The sequence below is a fragment of the Mastigoproctus giganteus genome, chromosome 3 (assembly GCF_048544385.1).
Source record: "Mastigoproctus giganteus isolate SK-2022 chromosome 3, ASM4854438v1, whole genome shotgun sequence".
In the NCBI taxonomy this organism is placed as follows: domain Eukaryota; kingdom Metazoa; phylum Arthropoda; class Arachnida; order Uropygi; family Thelyphonidae; genus Mastigoproctus; species Mastigoproctus giganteus.
Window position 1 is genome coordinate 232799105 of NC_143577.1, and position 22503 is coordinate 232821607.

The window sequence follows — 22503 nt, forward strand, 5'->3', positions numbered from 1 at the left end:
AAAAGTCTTTATTTCTGAGATACTAAACATTATTCATAAATTGAAAAACTGTGTAAAAATGGCAAAACACTTTTATGTTCAAATTTATGTCATATATGACTGCATAAAATGGGGTTTAAACAGTAAAAAATATGTATACCAACATCAACATAAATAGTGTTGCTCTACCAGATGAATCATATGAACTGCTCAGTTGTGATTATCCAGTGTGGTAGTTAGTTAGTTAGTTAGTTTTGGTTTTATTGGCGCATTAGCTACTAAGGCTATCCCAGTGTGGTAGAAAACATATTAGCAGTGTCAATGCATCTGTTAGTAGAGTTTCAGGTTCCAAGACAGCTGCCTCATTACGTATAGTATGGCATTTGTTAACTGATTTTATGTGAGATACTACAAATCTGTTTACTTTTGCTGAGTTAGCTTATATGATTTTAATTTATGGAGAGGTTCATAAAAATTCCATAGCTATTATTTGCAAATATACCAAAAAATTTTTGAAATTGATGAATACCAAATCATAAACCATTTGCTGCAGAGAGAAAACTTAGAGGAGCAGGTATGCTGAAACCATTACAAGCAAATACCGAGATGGAGATTTCAATGAACTGTAAATATTGAAGGGCAAATACTTCATGCTGTACAAGTATCTCCTACCACAAGTAGAAGATTGTCAGGTTTGTAAATGTTTCTTCTGCAAGCATATGAAGGATATTACATGAACAGCAATTGTTGCCACAAGATATGAATAAATGCAGAAACTGCTGTCAGTGGCTCATTTTGTGATCCTTAATTTCTAAGCCATGTTCTGGTTACAGATGAATCATGTTTTACCAAAGAATTCTTACCTCCCAAAACACTCACATCTGAGCTGAAGAAAACTCACATACAATTGTCAGTACTCATTATCAAATTACCTTTTCCTTTAACGTTTGGTATGGTGTTCTTCGGGGATATTATATTGGTCCTTATTTTTTTTTTTTTACCAGCAAGGCTTTCGGGAATGGCTTACCTACATATTCTGCAGAACAATCTATGGGAATTAGTGAAAGACATACCACCTGAAAACCAACCCAGAGTGTGGTTTATGCATAGTAGTACACCAGACCATTTTTCCTGTGACATTTTAAATATATGAAGAATAAAACTGATAGACTGGCACCATAAAATGGCCACCAAGTTCGTCTGACCTCACACCCTTACATCACTTTATATGGGATCGCATGAAATCTGTGGTTTATTCTATGTGTATTACCTTGCAAGATGAACTGAGAAATCACATTCTAGAAGCTGTGAAACCATTACGAATAGTCCTAAAATGATAAGACATACTAATGCTACATCGAACAAAACAGAAGTTACTTTGAACAGCTGCTTTTAGATGTTTTCTTTTTAGAGATTTACTTTAATTTCATTTTACATAGTTTTGTAATAATTTATGATTAAAGTTTAATATCTTGGAAATAAACCCCTTTGAAACATATGTTTATAGGAATTAATTTCTTATTTTTAGTTGTAGAATATACTCCTACATTTATTCCACATAATTTTGAAACACTCTGTATACTTTTACTATTACTAATATAACTGGGTAAGAGAAAAATGTATATTTTACATATCAAATAAAGGTGATCATTTTAAAGTAGTTTCAATAAACTAAATTCAAAATTGCAATGTGGAGTATAAATGTGTAATGAATTACATTTCTTCTAAATTACACAATGTACATATGAAATTCCATTTAAGTAACATTGTTTTTTTGATTCAGGAATATATCATTTGCTTTATATTATAAATGCATTTTTCATGTATACATTCAAAACATTAATGAATGTAAAAGCATATAAAATATTGTATTTCTAGCTTAGAAAATCTGTATTTATGTTTTAAAAGTGGTTTATCATGAATGTTAATTTATAAAGAAAGGAAATAAAAAAATATATAATAGTACACAGGCAAAAAATTTCTTGAACTTGAGAGAGAGAGAAAGCACTTCAAAGATGAATGTGATTATCACTGAGAGTGACATAGGAGATGTCGAACATCAACAAATAATAAACTTGTCTCCCACACTAGAAGCACCACTCGGGCCAATCATCAAATAAAACCTGAAGGCAACAGCCTCTCAAGTTGGAACATCACATAACAGTTGCCAAGCCATTTAAACATGAAAAGATTACACAACTTCTCTGTTCACAAGTTTTAACAACAGATCATATTAAAAAAAAAAGTTCAAATATATAGATAGTCAGTCTTTATTTTGAAATTCATATGTAATTATCTGTAAGTAAATTTGTTTAAACTAAAATTCAGTCCATTACTTCTTGATCTTACTTTGTATGAAATCAATAATTATGATTAAACATTATATGATAGTGAAATTTCGACATACACTGGCGTTCAAAGAAAGTGCATCACCCCCTAAAACTGTAATTTTTGTCTGAATAATGTAAATATATGGCAATATTTCTTACAGATTGCATCAGATAAAATTGACATGCGTAGGTGATGACGTAATATTGCATCAGCTGCTACTTTCAGCTATATAAGCACGCTCTGCAAGAGTTGCAGTCATTTCTTGCTTGTGTCAGGATGGCGAGTTACGTGCAGTTGACGCCACGAAGAAAGACCACTACTATTGCTTTATGTGAGGAAGGATGTTCTTCCCGTCATATTGCTTATAGAGTGTCTTGTAATCAGTCGACAGTGAATAAATTTCTTTCGAAACTCAAGAATACTGATTCTGCTGATAGGAAAAAAGGAACCGGACTCAAATGAGTTGCAATGCCAAAACAGGACCACGTTTTGAAGTGCTTATGCCTTAAAAAACCGTAAAGTTTCTTCGTCTGAGCTGAAAAGAGAATGGGAAGAACATACACGAGTGGTAGCAGTAACAGTCAGAAGATACCTCTTCAAAAATGGACTTGTAGCCTGTCGTCCTAAGAAGAAGCCTCTTCTCACACAAAAAATGAAAAAGGCTCGATTAATTTGGTGTAAGGAGCATGTCAAATGGATCCCCGAGCAGCGGAAGTCAGTTATTTTCTTGGATGAGAAGAAATTCAACCTGCATGGCTCTGATGGGAGAAAAACAATTTGACATAGACATGGTGAAGAATACCATCCAGACTGTATGGTGTCTACAGTGAAATTCCTTACCAGCCAAATGATATGGGGGTGCATTTCGTATTGCAGAGTAGGTCACCTGCAGTTTATAAAAGGTTATGTAAATGCCAATGGATACCTGGCTATATTGGAAGGCAAATTGCTGTCAACTATTAGAGACCATTTCAACCTGCCAAATAACTGCATCTCTCAGGATGACTCTGCTCCTTGTCATCAGCCGAAAAGTGTAAGTAGGCACTTCTGTAGTTACTTTAGCTTCATTCTGCATTAGAGGCTCGTCAGTAATGTGTTTACATTTGTTACAGGTGAAAAAATGGTTGGAAGAACGGTCCATTACAACTCTTAGCTGGCCAAGAAACAGCCTGGACCTGAATCCTATAGAGAACTGTTGGGATCGCGTGGAATCTGCAGTTGCCAGAAAAAAACCAGAGACCCTTCGTGAACTTCAGGAAGCCATAATTCGTGTTTGGAACCACATTATCAGTGAACTTTTCATTTTGTTTTCCATTTAAAATTATAAACTGAAGCAAATTGAGGGCTTCTGATAACATTTCAGCCATAATTGTTGTGTTTACCAAAACTGTTGTATAAAGGTTGCAAATGCTCACTTTGGAATATTTTGAGAGCACCTGTCAAATATTACTTAGCTTTGCCTTAACTATTAATAAATATCTTTTGTTTATATTTCTATTTGTGATGTTAGTCATTAATGTAACATACCATCGTGAAAAAGGGTTAGAAATGTGAAATTCCCAGGTGATGCATTTTCTTTGAACACCAGTGTATACAGACTACAAAAGCCTGAGTTTAAGTTTTTATTTATTTCACAAATTGTTTCATATCTATTATATGAGATTACTTTTTAAAAGCTTGTATAAACAAAATTTAATTTTGACAATTGTTAAATTTTAAATATTATTAATGAATTAAAAATTACAGATTCTTTTCTTTGCACTTAATTTTTATAAAGGAGATATGAAATCACTCACCTGTCCAAAAGCTTGCATATCCTAGAGAGGACTAGAGGTCTGGGATGAATTGTTTCCAAATTTCCTCTCGGCATTTGTAATATAACTTTTGTGTCTTTTGAATCTGAAATCACTAATCTTGATCCCTTTTCAAGTTTTCTAGGTGAATCTTCAATTAGTTCTATTGATGAGCCCTTCAAAATGGCTGAAAATGTTCCATGTTTCATTTATGACTCATCATAAAATATCTTATTTCACTAAAGGGTATCCCTCCCAAAAATGAATAATCATAATTCAAAAATTAATAATGTTAAAACTACTTAATGAAAAAAAATATAAAGACACTTCATACCATGTGGGTTAGAAAAACAAAATGTGTTTTTATTAATACTTATATTAATTACAGCACAATACTGACACTAAATTATTAGCTGATAAAGTTTAAGGATTCTTCCTGAATCCTATGATCAGATATGGGGGCTATTAAATAGCAAATTATACAAAATAAATAGGGATCAATGTATTACAAATATATTTATGTATATATTTTCATATATTTTATCTTAATGGATACGAACCATGTGGCATCATGTTCTACCCATATCAGAACTACTGAAAGTTTTTTCTGCCCTAAAAAATCTCTATATGGCAGCCACTATTACTTGAAAAATGATGAGATACAATTGAGAAAAGAACGGGTTTGTGTTCAAAACATTATATTATTTTAATAAAATTAAAAAATAAAAAGAAGTGAAATGTTATGTATCACATACCACAGCATGGAGTTAAGAGCAAATTGGTCCTTTAAGCAACAATAACAGTAGCAATCATCCTTGGCACTTACTGGGTAATAAGTCCAGGGATACCTGGTGATGTTACCAATTCTACATAAGTATATTATTCAGGTTTTGTATATTTACCAACAACTGCTGTTGCTCTCATACCAAGTGGATACCAACTGATGCAGCTATAAATGATCCATTCCAAACTGGGACTGTTAAAGCATAGTAAGATGTTTCATATATTCGAAGTACTCTCTAAATTATCTTTTCATGAATGCTGATTTGCACATCCAATGCATAGAAAGGTAGGGACTAAGACAAAGCTGAGCAAGCATTTTGAAGGTGAGATTGTAGTTGCAGCTGCCTGAATGCTGATTGGTATATACGATATAAACAAACATAATGGAGTATTTTTACATTGGCATTTATTAAGACTAAGGCGCATTAAGGGCTAGAGCCTCAAGCTGCGAACAAATTTGGACTATGTATATAAAGTGCTTAGCATCATAATACACAGCCATTTCTGAATAAACAGAAAATTTTTAAGGTGGCATCGTTTTAGGTTATATCTCATATTGTGAATACCTTCACAACGAGTTGCCATGATATTGCACTACTTCGAATAAGTAACGCTTCTCCTTAGGTGAAGCGTTACTTATTCGAAGTAGTGCAATATCATGGCAACTCGTTGTGAAGGTATTCACAATATGAGATATAACCTAAAACGATGCCACCTTAAAAATTTTCTGTTTATTCAGAAATGGCTGTGTATTATGATGCTAAGCACTTTATATACATAGTCCAAATTTGTTCGCAGCTTGAGGCTCTAGCCCTTAATGCGCCTTAGTCTAAATACATCATACACCATCAGGCATCTCTCATATTGTGGAGTTATACTTCATAACTGTTTTTGCCATCATTGCATCACTTGGGTACCTACCCACTCACTGAAGAAGGGCCAAATAGCCCTGAAACGGTGCTGTCTGGGTGGTGGTACCTATCTGAGAATAAGTAACATTAGTCTTCTCCTTAGGTGAAGCGTTACTTATTCGAAGTAGTGCAATATCATGGCAACTCGTTGTGAAGGTATTCACAATATGAGATATAACCTAAAACGATGCCACCTTAAAAATTTTCTGTTTATTCAGAAATGGCTGTGTATTATTGGCATTTATTGCAAGATTTTATTTTTTTTGCATAAATTATTTATCACACTTGACATTTTATTTTTTAAGTTACTAATAATGCCACCCTACGTGGTTTTTGATGTTTGTAAACTAATAGCTGTTTTAAATTCAGTTTTTTATGCTGATTTCAGAAGTGTTATTCGTTTTTTTCTATCACATACTGTTTTTTCACAAATCACTTAAGTTGATGTCATAAGTTGCATTATTGAAAGTATTAAGTTAGAAGTAAATGTTGGGACTTTGTAAACTAAATCTTCACATGTTGGCAACACTGCCTTTAGTCATTTGTTTATTAACCTCGAGAGCTGCATACAGCAGTGTTTCTCCGTGTGAGCTCAGTTTATTTTAGAGGAAGATTTATTACAGAATTTGTAAAAACTGTGTACTGTGCTTATTTTGGAGTGAAAATTGGTGACAAAGATAAACAATGGGCTCCACATAAAGTTTGCTGAAGCATTGACATTGATAATGAATTAAAGAGAAAAACAGGCATGGATTAGCTTCAGGTCTGTTGTTGAGAACTTCTTAGGGAATGATAAGGATCCAGATTACAAGAATATAGTTGAAAATATGTTGGCAAACTTCAAGAAGCTGGGCCACAACATGAGTGTCAAGGTAAAATTTTTATACTCCCACATCGACTGCTTCCCAGAAAATCTTGGAAGTGTCAGTAAAGAACAGGGTAAGAGGTTTCACCAGGATATTAAAGACATAGAGATTAGATAACAGGGGAGGTGGAATGTCAACATGATGGCTGACTATTGCTGGATGCTGCAGAGGAACTATAAAGTAGAAGAATCTGCAAGGGGAAAAAAAAAAATTGACCCATTATAGATCAGTTTTTAAAATGAGAAGCGAGTGCTTAGTGGACTTTTTAGCACACTGCCATTTTTATTAGTTTTAAACATGTATTTAAATATAAGGTAAAAGTAGTATTTCGTTATAATTTCAGTGCACAAATTCTGCCAAAATTAATAAAAATTTGTGAAAATCAAATTTTCTTTTGTGATTTTTGATGAAACCTGACATGATGAAAACAAATGGAAGTCATTTTTGAAATTAACATTAGAAAATTATTCAGAAATACCCTTTTATGAGAAAACATTAGTACATTTTTTTTAAAAATGCAGAGTAGTGTTATCCATTATTATTAATACTTTTTCTAGAGCATTCGATTAGTATAATACAAGGTGCTACTGTATATATATTCTTAGTTAATTTTCTTCTGAACATATTAACCTCATACAATTTTTAATTTAAATCCAAGCTATTGTGCCAATATTCTCTCACTGTTGAACTTTCAACTTGAAAAATTAATTTTTTTCCCTTTCATTCATTCCTTTTACTTCTGTTCTCTGGAGCAGTCATCCTCCTCCATATGTATTTCTTGAAAATCAACCTTCAGAAATTTTCATGTAATGTTAATAAGCTCTTTCTTTGTTCTCAACCATCTGGCAATCCACAGTACTGAGAAATATCTTTTATCTTTGGGTATTGCATTAAAAAAAGAAGAAAAGTATATATTCCAATGTTCTATTTATTTATCATTGAATTTTTCTTTTCTTCTGTCAATGGGCCTAGTATTACAAAACTTTCTAAATAGAACTAATGGAGCCTGCTTTCCATTTCTTTCAACCGTTTCAAGATATATTAAAATAAAAACAATACCTGTCAAAATATCTTAAATTTATTTAAGATGTGGTTGCAAAATGTGTTCTAAATTGGATTGTAAACAAAACAATCCTTAATGGGTGTAATATACAATTTCAGCGCCAGTCAGTTTGAAATAAGATGATCAAAATATCCAAGGATCTCACATATACAGCACCAGTTTCAACTGGACTGAAAACATAAGAATTCTAAATGAGTTGTACTTATAATTTGAGGACAGCCACCTTATTTTGAGATAGTGATAAAAATCAAAATAACGGTATCAGGATAGTCAGGATCTTCCTCACAAGCATTATAAATCTGGTGGGGGAGGAGAGTTCTTATGGGGAGCACAGAGATATACAATATGATGATCTTATCAACCTACTTTCCATTTTGGAAGGCAGGCTGGTGACACTGACTATATGAAAAAAAGTGAAACCCATATTTCTGTAATTAGTGTATATATCACATGCTGTGTTTATATTAGTGTATGAACTCTCAAAGCATTTTTATATTAGGTTATCATAAAATTAATAATTAAACTTCATGTTTTAGATTATAAGATGAATAATTAATTTTCATACATCATTTTAGGTAAATTTCCATGTTAATATTAGCCAACTCTAAGTAATTTATCGTTTCAAAACTAAATTATAGCATACTAGTATGTAATTAGTATATAACTCACTGTATGAAAAAAAAAGTATATATATATATTTGCATTACAAAACAAATTGTGTTACAAAATATACCTAAATTACTCACCAGGCAAATCAAAATTTATCAACAAACAACGTAAACTGTATTCATATGTTGTAAGAAGCAGGAATTCATCATGCAGACAAAAAGAGGTACAATTCGAGCACAGAAGTTTATCATTACAGTACAAACGATGCCTATCTGTAAGCCCTAAAATGACATCCTGATAAAGATATAAACATTATTAAAAGACAAAAACATTTTATAAATATTATAAACTGATTAAAAATATTTAAACTTATCTAAAAATTCACAAACAAAGCTGAATGCATACTTTCACCATTGCATACAGTATAACATCATAGCTATTCTATATTCTGACATATTTGAGGGGACATAAACTGAAATTTAGGAAAGACAGTTGTCAAATAGATGTGCAGAAATTTGCCTTTAGCCAGCAGGTAGTTGATAGCTGGAACAAACTTCCATCTGTTGTAGAAGCTGATAGCTTAAATAAGTTAAAGGCAGAACTAAACAAACATTTGGAATGAATGGATAGGTGAAATGGGAAGGGTATTTTTTTGGCTGATGCTGTATAAGCTTGCTTTCTTGCATCGTATGCCTTTACTAATGCTAATATTAGTTGACTTTTGAAGGTCCAAAAATTACCTCTAAAGCTGGTCAATTTGAACTTGAACCTATACATATACACACACCTAATGGGATATTAAATACCATACATTCTGATGTATAAGCCAGCCGTTCAAGTATTAAGAAATCATCTAAAATTTTAAGGTTGACTTTTTCATCCATCCAACCTTCCTTATGTTTGTTTGTTTGTTATTTGGTTTTTAGGAGCATTAGCAACTAAGGCCACATTGCTCCGGGGATATGCGGTGGTCATTCCCTGACCTTTCCGCATCCTCCGTATTTGGTGGTGACAGGCTCGAACCCAACCTTCCTTATGAACATGAACAAAATTCCTGCTGGAAAATTTATTTTCAGAATTCATTTCCTTCTGAAAATGACCACTGGTATTAAACAACAATACTGTTTACTAAAAGTAAATTTTTGAGATTGTGCAAATTTCTTACAGCAAATTCATTTCCATATTGAGGCACTGTTTACAGAGAAACCAATTTGCAGTACATTAATAAACGGGCAACAACGAATAGCTTGTTGCACAGTCAAAGCCTCCCATGTATACATATAGCATCAATAAGAGCAATGTCACCTGTGTCTGTTGGTTTCCCGACCTTCTGCATGAGGAAGCACTGTATATACGTACTTTAAAGTGTTAATAAAATGTCAGTGTAACCTTTTAAAAGGCAGAAATAATTGAATTAAAAAGACAGTAGTTATTAAGGCAGATTTTACTGTAAAACACTACTATACATGATTAATCATATACATGGTATATGATTAAGCACAAATATTCAAGGCAAAAAATAAAAGTTGCCTTATATGCCAGAATATACAGTATTGTTGTTGTTGTTGTTTGTTTGGTTTTTAGGAGCATTAGCAACTAAGGCCATATTGCTCTGGGATATGCGGTAGTCATTCCCTGACCTTTCCACATCCTCCATATTTGGTGGTGATGGGCTCGAACCCCGGTCTAATCAAGAAGCGTGTGCTACGCACTGCTGCTCCTTCCCACCTGGCTACGGAGGTGCCAATAAACAGTATATAAGTCACTAGGAGACAGTATTTTGTCCTTTATAATATTGCATTTGTTTATGTAAATTAGAGGGGCGCCTCCGTAGCCAGGTGGAAAGGAGCAACAATGCGTAGCACACGCTTCTTGATTAGACCAGGGTTCGAGCCCATCACCACCAAATACGGAGGATGCGGAAAGGTCAGGGAATGACCACCGCATATTTCCCCGGAGCAATACGGCCTTAGTTGCTAATTCTCCTAAAAAAAAAACAAATAACCAACTTATGCAAATTAGAATAGAAAATGCCATAAATAAGTGAGTTAACTGTGTTTTAAAAACTGCCCTTATTTAAAAGTAAAGACTGAATTTTAATGTATTTAAAATTCAAATATATTAAAATTAGCTTTTGAATGCAAACTATTTTGAAGTTTAGCAATATGAAATATTAATTTACTCTAGCTTTAAAATTATATATTAATGAAAAATTACTATAGCATTATTTTTTTATAGATGAAATATTTTTAGTTAATTCTTTATTTAATTTATATAATTTCAATGAATAAATATTTTACTATTGCAAATATAATAATTAAAAAAAATTTACTTCTCCTTGAACTTGACAAACTGCAATATGGACAGCAGGCTGTGGAAATTGTAGGCTTTGATCTCCACCAATTTGCCAAGGTTGAACAATATTGTTTTCTACAAAATAAATATTATATTAATGTGGCTTAGCTTAACAGATATTTGTAAAAGTAACAAGTACTGAACAGAATATATGTAAATTTTCCTCTGATTCTATAAACAGCATAATGCAAGTGATTGTCCTTTCAAAGATTAAAAGTTTCCCCTCCCTCCCTCCACAAACAACAACAAATGATATATAAAATCCTAATTTAATAAAAAAAATAAACAAAAATATAATCCTTTTCTCAATTTTTTAACTTAAAACTAAAAATTTTATCTTTATGAAAGACAGATGACCACTATCGTGTATTCTGAAAGATAATAAGCTTAATGTTGAAACAAAAGTATTCATCATTTATCTGATTTCCCTTTTCTTTAGCAGATGAAGCATGTTATTTGTGCTTTTTAAAAAAAACATAAGTGTCTGTATGGAAGATTACAATCTGAAACTGCATCCACATGCATACATGAATATACATGCAATCAATAACATTATATTAGAGAACCTTTAAATGACACATCTGGAAAATGTTGACATTATCTAAAGAATGGACCATAGGTACCGGAAATAGTCATAATAATGAAAAAAATTACTTTGGGTATTACAGAAAAGTCTGTGCAAATATTATAGAAGAATATTTTAACAGATGACTGAGTGAGGTTACAGCTGTCCCTAATAAACCATCTGTTTGCTACTGTTGTAATAAAAATCATAATCAAGTTTTAGGTAAAAGGGAAACAAAGTATATTAAAAGAGTTGCAAAAAATAATTGCATCTAGAGAAAATTATCTAAAAATTAATCTTATTGCAAATGAAAGAAATGTATTTTTATTTCTACCTTCTCTTTTTAAGAGATTTTATAAAAAAAAATCTAACTGAAATAAATATTTAGGGCAAAAGCTTCAAGTTTGTATGTAGCTGTGAGCAAACAACATTTGCTACTAATGTTTCAATTTCATACTTTGGAGGCATCTTCACCATGAGTTGCTCTGGTATTGCACTATATACTTCTTCACTGATGTAGTGCTTTTAATTTAAAATGCACTGATGGCAAATAACAAATAAATGATATTTATTTGTCATTTGCCATTACCCAGCCTGCAGTTCTGGCTTCAACCAGATTTGGTAATGTCATACAAAATTATCTCAGGATAATATGCTACTTCTCCACCCAAGACGAGCAGTAGGAACTAGAATTATTTAAAATTCACAATTATTTTTTCTGTGACAATTTCTATTCATTACTGAGCGAGGTGATCTCTGGCTATGGTAGTGAAGTTTTGCTCTTAGAGAAAGACAAATTGACTTAAATTCAATTAAGGATAGATTAGGGATAGTTCCACACTTTTTAAGGTTTGGCATTAGGAAATGAGGAATGAGTATGCCAATAAAACTAACGTCTCAGTTACTATCAATGGACATTTGTCAATCTAGTAAAATGAAATGCTAAAAAGAAGCAGTTTAGAAATATTTTGAAATAAAATATATTTTACTTACCACAGTCATATTTAAAAACTCTTCCATCCTGAAGTTCCACTGCAACCACCTTTCCTCTGGCATTACAGATACCAATTACAAGATCTTCCAAAATAGTGAAATGTCTGGACAAAAAAAAATAATAATAAATAAATAAATAAAAAAAAAAATATATATATATATATAGTGAACAGTCTCAATTTCATTTGTCATGTTTTAAAAATATCCATGACATTGCTTGCCAAATACCTTTCAGTTAAGCAGCAAAGCTTTTAAACTGTGGGAAAATTTAATAAGTATGAAATGATCAATATCAACTTTCAGCAAAAAAAAAATCCCAAATACCAGCTTTGGAGGAATTTATCACAAATTAAAATGAACATAACTAAAAATATCCTTTATTTCCTTTATCTATTTATTTTATCTCTATTTATTTAAATATCCTTTATATATTAAGGAACAGCATTAAAAAAAGAGCTAATCATTAAATCTGATAATTTTTTTTAATCCAACATATGAAACAGGGAAAAAACTGATTGTTAAAACTTTATATATTTTTTTATTTAATTCATGTGGGATATGAATTTGTTTAGAATAAAGAAAGAAGAAAATCAATGAATGGTTTTAAATGATAGCACTCTTTAGCTCTAACACAATGAATCTCTTATTAAAACTGTCAGTAAAAGATTGATGGTGCTACATAACCAAAAAAGTTGATCAGCCACATTAATTCTATGAGCAGAGTAAAAAAATGAAAGGAATGACAATTGTTGAATCATGAATACAAGTTGAAGTGAAGCAAAACTTTGAACATGTTTTATTGATGGTAAGGTAGGCAATTACAGTGCTTCTGACAGTCTTTATGATTAAATGAACTGAATTGAAACAGGTCAAAAAAACACTACATATTTTTGTGATTACTGTAAGATATTTATGAAAGTTACGTCTTCAGATATGTTAAATGGTAAAGAAGGCATTAAAAGCACTAACCATCGCTACAGAGTTCTAAAATGAAAGGTCCAAATTAATGACAAAAATTCAGAACTGGTTCAGGCACCTTGGTAAAACCAATTAAAGGAAGGGGGAAAAAAAAAAAAAAGAATAAGCTGATACGTCTGAAAATGTTATAAATTTAGTTAGGAACTGATCAACCAGATTAACTCTCTGAGTAGTGATGTGTGAAAGGAATGGAAATTGTTGTCATCAATACAAGTTAAAGTTATAAAAAACTTTAAACATTTTTTAGTGATGTTAAGGTAAGCATTTATAGTGCTTCTACCAACCTTTCAATTAAAATAGGATACAGTTTCCAAAATATAAGAGAATGCAAAACAAAAATATAAAAAATGCATGATATAATGCATTTTCTATATCTTATAATTGCACACAGAGAAACATTTACAAATGCAAAGGAAAATTTTTTTTTGCCAACAACCACTTTACTTACTATATTCACTTAAAAATAATATTATATTGCATTAATTAGAATTAAAATTTGAAAATTAATTATAAGAAATAACTGGACATTATATAAAGGAAATATACTGGTGATGACTAGTATCAAATTATTTTTAATGAGCATAGGGGCCTGTTCACAAATCCCATCAGGTGGGGGGGGACACAGAATTTGTAGTTTTACTACTGTGTCAGACTCCGTCATTGATAGGATACAGCAGCAGATGATCTTACTCAGTTTTACTCTTGTAAACTACAAACAAGCATCCACAGATACAATGGGCACAGAAGCATTGATACTGGACACTCTGAGAAGTGGATAAAGGTCACTGATCTGGCAAATCCCAATTCCAGTTCAGGGTATGGTGGTGGCAGCACGAATTAATGGACTCATTGTACCTGATGTCAACACTACAAGCTGGTGGTGGAAGTGTGATGTCAAGGGTATTTTTGTGACGCTAGGCCTCTGATCAGATGGATTAAAGTCTGAAAGCTACAGATTACTTAAACACTGCTACTGACCAGGTGCATCCCTTCATTCTCACAGTCTGTGCTTTTAGCAATGGTTATTTCCAGCAGGATAATGCATCATGATTGTTTGGAATTGGTTCCAGGAGCATAAAGGTGACTACTACTCTTCACTGCCTGGTCAATCACAAGATCTCAAATTGGCTAAGAATTTGTGGAATGAGTTGTTTGTAGCACAGATCAGATGCTATCCAAATCTAAGGCAACTGGTAGGCAACTAGGTAGAAGGAATCTGTTTAGTAGAGGCGGGATACATTTAAATAAAGGTTCAGGGAAACTGCTAGTTTGGGGGGACAAGGGTAATATAGATATGTGCTTATCTGACAGTATTGGTCAAATTAATTCTTGCACATCCCTCAAGAGTATTTGTTTGTTACTGCAACAGAACATAGTAGCAAGATGTTCTGAGGGTAAAAGTGTTTCAAAAGAACGGGTAGCAAATGCCAGGGAAGCAAACATAAATAACTTTAAGGGATCTGTCAGTGTAGTTAACTATACAAGAACATTAAGTCTTAATTGTTTATACAGTAATGTAAGAAGTGTCATCAATAAAATAAGTGAATTCAAACTGCTGCTTAGAACAAGTAATGCTGACATAATAGGGCTTACAGAAACGTGGTGCCACTGGAGATAAGGGATGATGAGTTTCAGTATGGTATGTATAATGTATTTAGGAAGGACAGGGAAGATAGAAGGGGTGGTGGGGTCATGCTTCTTATCAAAAGAAGACTGAGTGCGACGAAAGCTTTCCCAGATTCAGATGTTTCACATGCTAGTATAGAATCTGTATGGTGTGAAATAGTTGGAAGCAAAGGTATTTATTTGGTTTTTAGGAGCATTAGCAACTAAGGCCATATTGCTCCGTGAATATGCGGTGGTCATTCCTGACCTTTCCGCATCCTCCGTATTTGGTGGTGACGGGCTCGAACCCCGGTCTAATCAAGAAGCGTGTGCTACGCACTGCTGCTCCTTCCCAGGAAGCAAAGGTATAATGAGAGTGGGATTAATCTGCAGGCCAGGTTATGGGTGATTTTAATTTGCCTCTAATTGATTGGAGCAAATGGGAAGGAAATTCCACATGGGGTACAAAATTTTTAAACCAACTAGATGATTGTTATTTGTATCAACATACTAGGGAAAAGAATACTCTAGACCTCATCATCACCCATGAACCAGATGACATAATACGGCTGACAGTACAGGAACTAGTAGCAGAAAGTGATCATGGAGTTCTATGGTGGACGATGAAGAGAGAGGTAGCACTAGTTAAAGGCAAAGGAATGGGTTATAATTTCAGGAAAGGAAATTATGATGCCTTAAGGTGCTACACGGCCTCTATTAAGTGGGTAGATATCTCACAGTGAATACAATTGAATTATGGTATACCTTTAAAACATTAATCACAGAAGCCTTGAATGCTAATACAGGCAGGCCTCGCTTAACGCGAGTTCGATTAACACGGTTTTCAATTACCGCGATTGGAAAAAATGATATCACTTTTTACTTTACGCGATTCAAATTTCCAGTTAACGCGATCTTTTATTTCTGATAGTTGAAAAAGATTCGAATCGCGCACTAAATGTCTGACTGCCAATAAACAAGCGTTTGTCCGCTTCCTGCCTCAGTGTGTTCCATCAACTAAGTAGACGTGAGCCGACCGGGCTAGCCGAGTGGGTAAAGTACCTGCCGGGCAACCCAAAGGTCGCGGGTTTGATTCCCGCCTCGGGCTTGGATCAAAGTACTGCAAAAACCTTGGGAGGTGCAATATGGCCACAGAAGCCGATGCGCCAACAACTACCAAATCAAAAAAAAAAAAAATAGACGTGTTACTTGTTTGTCTCCACCTAATAAAGTCACGTGCAGATGTATTTAAAAATTCTAATTTTCTACCCCTGTTAATTATGGATAAAAGAAAGAGTGAAAAACAACGTGATTATAATAAAAAAAACGAAAAGTTATTACTTTAGCTGATAAACTTGAAGTTATTAAAAAACATGAACGTGGTGCAAACCATGCGAAAATCGTAAGAGATCTAGGATACAGTGAGTCTACCGTACGAACTATCTTGAGCCGTAAGAACGAATATAAAGAGAAAGGTAAAGTTTCATCATCTTCTTTTGTCTTACAAAATACCAGAAACAGAACTCTAATAATGATTGAAATGGAAAGTCTTTTATCAATTTGGATAGAAGATTGCAATCAAAAAAGAATTCCATTATCTAAGGACAATATTCAGAGCAAAGCTATTAACCTTTTTACTAAGCTCAAAGAAACAAAATATCAAGGGGAGACTGAAATGTTTGTTGCTAGTTCAGGGTGGTTTGGACGTTTCAAAAATCGAGCATGACTGCATAATGTTAAAGTAACAGGGGAAGATGCTGCAGCCAAATTTCCTGCAGAATTGCAAAAAATCATTCAGGATGCTGAATACGACGATCGGCAAATATTTAATGTAGACGAAACGGGCGTATTTTGGAAACGGATGCCAACTAAAACTTATTTGGCTGCAAATGAAGCATCACAACCTGGGTATAAAGTCTCAAAAGATCGACTAACACTTTTATTAGGAGGTAACGCTGAAGGTGATTTTAAATTGAAACCCATGCTTGTGTACTGTGCACAAAATCCTAGGGCTTTAAAAGGATACAGCCATCGCATTCTTCCAGTCATTTTTCGTTCAAATAAAAAAGCATGGATGACCAAAGCCCTATTTGAAGACTGGTTTACGTCTTATTTCTGTCCAACAGTTGAAGCCTATTGCAAGAAAAATAATCTTACTTTTAAAGCTCTGTTGCTTTTAGATAATGCACCTGGACATCCTTCTGCACTTGGTGACTTAAATGAAAATGTGAAAGTTGTTTTTTTACCGGCGAATACAACTTCGTTATTGCAACCCATGGACCAGGGGACGATTGCAACTTTCAAGGCTTACTATCTCCGCAGAACCTTTGCACAGGCACTTGAAGCTATAACAGGAGATAATGCAATTTCTGTACCAGAATTTTGGAAAAAATATAACATATGATTGGCCATTGAAAACATTCATGCAGCATGGGAAGAAGTGACAGCCAGCAATATGAGAGCAGTTTGGAAGCATCTTTTAGCCCGCGCAAACAATTTTACTTGCTTCAAAGATGCAGTTCAAAAAGTTATTGAAGACATAACTAATATTGGTATTGAACTTGGTTTCAAAGGCTTGGATGCGGCTAACGTTCGAGAATCACTGAATTCGCATTTAGAACAGCTAAGTGACAATGATCTCCTTCAAATAGAGCAACAGCGTGTGCACAAAGAAGCTGAAGAAAAAGAGTGTGAGCCAGATGAAAATGTTACCTCAAAGGAGATAATGGTAAAAGAACTAGGCGAAATCTTTCGTATCGCAGAGAATCTTAAACAAAAGGTAATGGATGTTGATCCTAACATCGAAAGAAGCATGTTATTTCGCCAGGGCCTAGAGAAGCTTGTTGTCGGCTATCGGAAATTGTATGATGAAAAAACGAAAGCCAAAACTGTTCAAATGACTGTGTTCAAATATTTCTGTAGCAAATAGTTAGTTTCTCCATTATATATTTTGAACAATAAACATTTAATTCTATAATTTTTATTATCTTTTACATGGCATGCAGTTAAAGTTATTTAAAATTCTTTATGGACCTTCCAGAAGGTCAAGTACCAATTATAATTTTTCCTATTGGTTATGATATTCGATTAACGCGTTTCCGTTTTGCGCAATGCGCTCGCGGGACGAATTAATCGCGTTAATCGAGGCCCGCCTGTATACCATTAAAAAAATACTCCACAAGGAGAATTCCAAGTTGGATGAATAATGAAGTTGCCGAATTACTTGAGCAGAAAAGATGGCATGGAAAAGTTACAGAGCAATAAAAAGTACTGAAGCCTGTAACAGCTACAAATTGATCTGTAATAATTCCACTGAAAAGGTTAGGCTGGTAAAGGCAGATTATTAAAAATCGCTGGCAAAGAGGGGGGATAAGGAATTCTTCACATATATAAATGCAAAGAAGAGAAGGACAAACCAGATTGGACCCTTATGTAATGGACGTGGGATAGTATTAGATACCCCAGCTGAAGTTGCCGATGAACTCAACAGTTACTTTGCATCAATATTTACAGAAGAAAAACCCTTCATGTCAATGAAAAATTCTGGGAGTGAAGTCGAAAAAAATGTAATTAATGATGTTCAAATTTCACATGTTTATTTAATGAAAAAACTTTCGAGCCAACAGGCCAGTAAGGCTCCTGGGGTTGATAGCATTTACCCTATAATCTTAAGGGAGGCAGCAAGTGAGTGCATTGAACCATTGAGGATAAATTATAAGAGCATCACTGGGCTCGGGAGTGATTCTACTTGATTGGAAAAGTGCCAGTATATCTCCAATACATAAGGGCAGTTCTAAGAATGAAGTGGGAAATTACCACTTCCAGCCAGTTAGTGTAACTTCAGTAGTAGGGAAAATCATGGAGACTATGATCAAGGGTGGAATTCAGGATCACTTAGATAGAAATGGAATTCTGAAGGATACTCAGCATGGTTTTGTAAAGGGAAAATCATGTTTAACTAATCTGGTTAGCTATTTTGACAGGGTCACTCAAGACTTAGGGAATAATTTGTTTATTTGAATTTCAGCAAAGCATTTGACTCAGTCCCACATGAGCAGTTACTTTATAAGCTGGAACAGGTTGGAATCACAGGGAAAATCCTTAGATGGATAGCAGGGTGGCTTCAGGGTAGGAGAAAGAGGGTTGTGATAAATGGTTATTCCTCAGATTGGGTTGATATAAGATGTGGGGTTTCCCAAAGATCAATATTAGGATCATTGTTGTTTTTGATTTTCATAAATGTCATTGATGAAGGGATAGAGGGTGTGATGTCTAAATCTGCAGATGATGTAAAGATTGGTAGAGTAATTAATGATTTCTGCCAAGCAGAGCTTCTTCAGAATGACCTAGATATACTTCAGAGATGGTCAGAAAAATGGCAGCTATGCTTTAATCCAGCAGAGTGTAAGGAATTGCACCTGGGGAACAGTAACTCCAAAATAACTTACACACTTGGCAGAGTTGAACTAAAGCTGCGGTAGTGGAAGAAAGTGATTTGGGTGTTACGATATGGTCAGACATGAAGTTCTCCAAGAATGTAGACAGGTTACACGCAAGGCTCATGGAGCCCTATCGATGATTTATTGAACAATTGCTAGTAGAGAAGTAGAGATAAGGACATCATAATCCCATTAAATAAGGCTGTTGTTAGACCACACTTGGAATACTGTGTTCAAGTATGGAGACTGCACCTAAAGAAAGGCACTGTTCTTCTTGAAAGGGTCCAAAGACAGGTAGCTCGCCTGGTGAGATCAGCAAAAGGGCGTACATATGAGGAAAGACTGAATATGTGGGTTGCAGAGCTTGGAAACTAGGCACCTTAGAGGGAGACTTGATTAAGGTGTTTAAGGCTCTGACATAAGCAAAATGAATAAGGACGAAATTTTCACAGTTATAAATGATTCTAGAACTAGGGACCATAATTTCAAGTTACGGGGGGAGTTGTAGACTGGATTGCAGGAAGTTTTATTTTAGCGAGTGAGTTATAAATTACTGGAATAAGTTACCAACATGGGTGGTAGAGGCTGACAGTCTGGGGAAATTCAAAGGTCAGCTGGATAATTACCAACGGGAGGAGGTAAATGCACAGGTTGTCCATTTCCTTTTCTCTTATTAAATTTTATTATTATTTTTTTAAATTTTCTTATTATTATTAATTTGTTTTTATTCTTATTATTTTATTTTATGTATTTTTTGTTATTTTATTTTATTATTATTATTTATTTATTTTTTTTGGTGGTGCAGCATAAGCCATAAGCTTTGTTGCCCCATGTGGCCATTACTAATACCAATACTAACTGTTCCTCAGACTGAATAGCACCTCATGGAGTCCATGATCAGGATTTGAGAGTCTTCTGAGAGGTACTAATTTCTATTATGCTGGTGTACCTAATAAACTGGCCACATGGTGTATATCAGAATTTCTAGCAATAATATGACATACAAAATTTAAGTACCATTACATTAATTTTCTCTATGGAAAGGGGAGGAATAAATAAACCTGGTCATTATAATTATCTTTTAAAACAAATTTATAAGCAGGTTTTAAAAAACTTACTTTTCCAAAATATTTTCTGAGTCTTTTTGAATCTCCATACATAGCAACACAGCTGTTTGATTGTGATGGACTATAGTAAGAAGAATTTCTTCAGAGATCCAAGTCCAGTGATATACATGTAATGGATATGATTCATTTGCAAACAGTTTATTCAAAATCACACTGGAATAATAAAAAAAAATAAATAAATGTCAAAACTTTTAGAAAATAAATTATTAATATTCTTCACATATAGGGCAACATAAGAGAGGTGCATTTGTTATCACACCTGTCTTATTTGTTTTTCAGTTCAGATTGAATGACCATGTCACTCAATCTGAAGCAACTTATAACAATTTTAAGGGAATAATAGTGTTTTGAGTTTTATTTTTGATAAGTATATACATATATGACAGGCAACTGAGTTGCTACTTAAGCTTTTCTATACCGTACCAGTGTTTTAAAAACTTTTACGAGTGAGTTTCCCAAATGTGTAAGATTCCTGTAGTGAGTTTATAAAAATTCAAATTAATATCTGAAATGCTTTCAGATATTAATTTCTTCCTATTCTGGCTCAATTGTCCACTAACAGCAGTAGTAGTAGTAGTGGCATGTGATGCAAGAAAGCAAGTGTATGAGCTTATGCAGCATCAGCCAAAAAAAAAAAAAAAAAAAAAAAAAAAATTTACAAAACAAATCCCACTAAATGTTTGTCCAGTTCCTCCTTAAATTTATTTAACCTATCAACTTCCACAATGACAAATGGAGGTTTGTTCCAGCAATTAACACCCTCTGGCTAAAGGCAAATTTCCACACATCTATTCTACGTCTGTCTTTCCTTAATTTGAATTTATGCCCCCTTAGGTTTGTAATCTGAACAAGTGGAAGAATCCTATCAGAATTCAGCGTGCTCAATCCATTCAAGGCCTTATACACCTCAATCAGATCACCGCGCAGGTGCCTAGTCTCCAGCCGCTGCAATTTGCAGAACTTAAGCCTCTCTTGGTAAGAGGATCCCTTCATTCCCCTCACCAATCTTGTTGCCCTTCTCTGTACATGTTCAAGCAAATCTACACCCTTCCTCAAATGAGGCCTCTAGACCTGTATGCAGTACTCAAGGCGTGGCCTGACCATTGCCTTATACAGAGGGACAATCACCACCTTTTCCCTGCTAACAAAATTCCTATATATCATTGACAAAACCCGATGACCTGCCCTGGCAGCCTGTCTGCATTGCTCAGAAAACTTCATATCTGCCTGCACAATTACTCCCAGGTCTTTTCATTTTCTACCACCTTAAGTGTAGTACCACACAGTTGGTACGTTTCTCTGGGGTTACTTCTACCCATATTCAGTACTTTGCATTTGTCAAGGTTAAACTTCAGTTGTCACTTCTCAGCCAATCTGCCCAAATTTTCTAGATCCTGTTGCAGTAGCACACTGCCATTACTGTCATTAACAACCCTGCCAACCTTTGTATCATCTGCAAACTTTGACACTAAGCCTGATATACCTTCATCAATATCATTGATAAATATACAAAACAACAGTGGACCCAACACCGAACCCTGTGGGACTCCACTAATAACACTAGTCCACGAAGAGCAGCACCCACTGATTACCACCCTCTGTCTTCTCCCACTCAACCATCCTTTTATCCATTGTAGCAACTTACCCTTAATACCATTCTGCTCCAATTTGTACAGTAGTCTTCCATGTGCAACAATGTCAAAAGCTTTCCTGAAATCCAAGTATATGATATCAAAATTATTTTTTGCATCCAGTTCCTTTGTAACCACATCATAATAACCAATCAAATTTGTCAGACAAGGCTTTCCCTTAACAAACCCATGCTGTGTCTGAATTATTGCTGCAGTCTTGTCTAGATGATCCTGCAATGCATCTTTAACCAGTGACTCCATTATTTTACCCGGAACAGAAGTTAAACTAACTGGTCTGTAATTACTTGTGTCACCCTTTGATCCCCCTTTGTGAATTGGGAACACATTTGCACATCTCCAGTCTATGGGTACCTCGCCTGAGTCCAAGGACGCTCTCATAATTATGGCTAAGGTTTTGCTTACTTCCCTTGCTGCCCCCTTCATTATAACTGGATAGATCCCATCCACCCCAGGT

The 22503-nt window shown here is 34.2% G+C and overlaps 1 protein-coding gene across 1 annotated transcript in view; it reads right to left on the reverse strand.

The window, feature by feature from the left end:
* The window catches only part of Elp1 (elongator complex protein 1), a 124990-nt gene that overhangs the window by 51314 nt on the left and 51173 nt on the right, over positions 1 to 22503 (reverse strand). Inside the window, exons 13-17 of the mRNA XM_090370338.1 lie at positions 20389 to 20550; positions 12249 to 12352; positions 10668 to 10765; positions 8473 to 8629; positions 4107 to 4290 (exon numbers count right to left, since the gene is read on the reverse strand). Of these exons, the coding sequence (XP_090226464.1) occupies positions 4107 to 4290; positions 8473 to 8629; positions 10668 to 10765; positions 12249 to 12352; positions 20389 to 20550 (705 nt within the window). The remainder of the gene's footprint in view (positions 1 to 4106; positions 4291 to 8472; positions 8630 to 10667; positions 10766 to 12248; positions 12353 to 20388; positions 20551 to 22503) is intronic.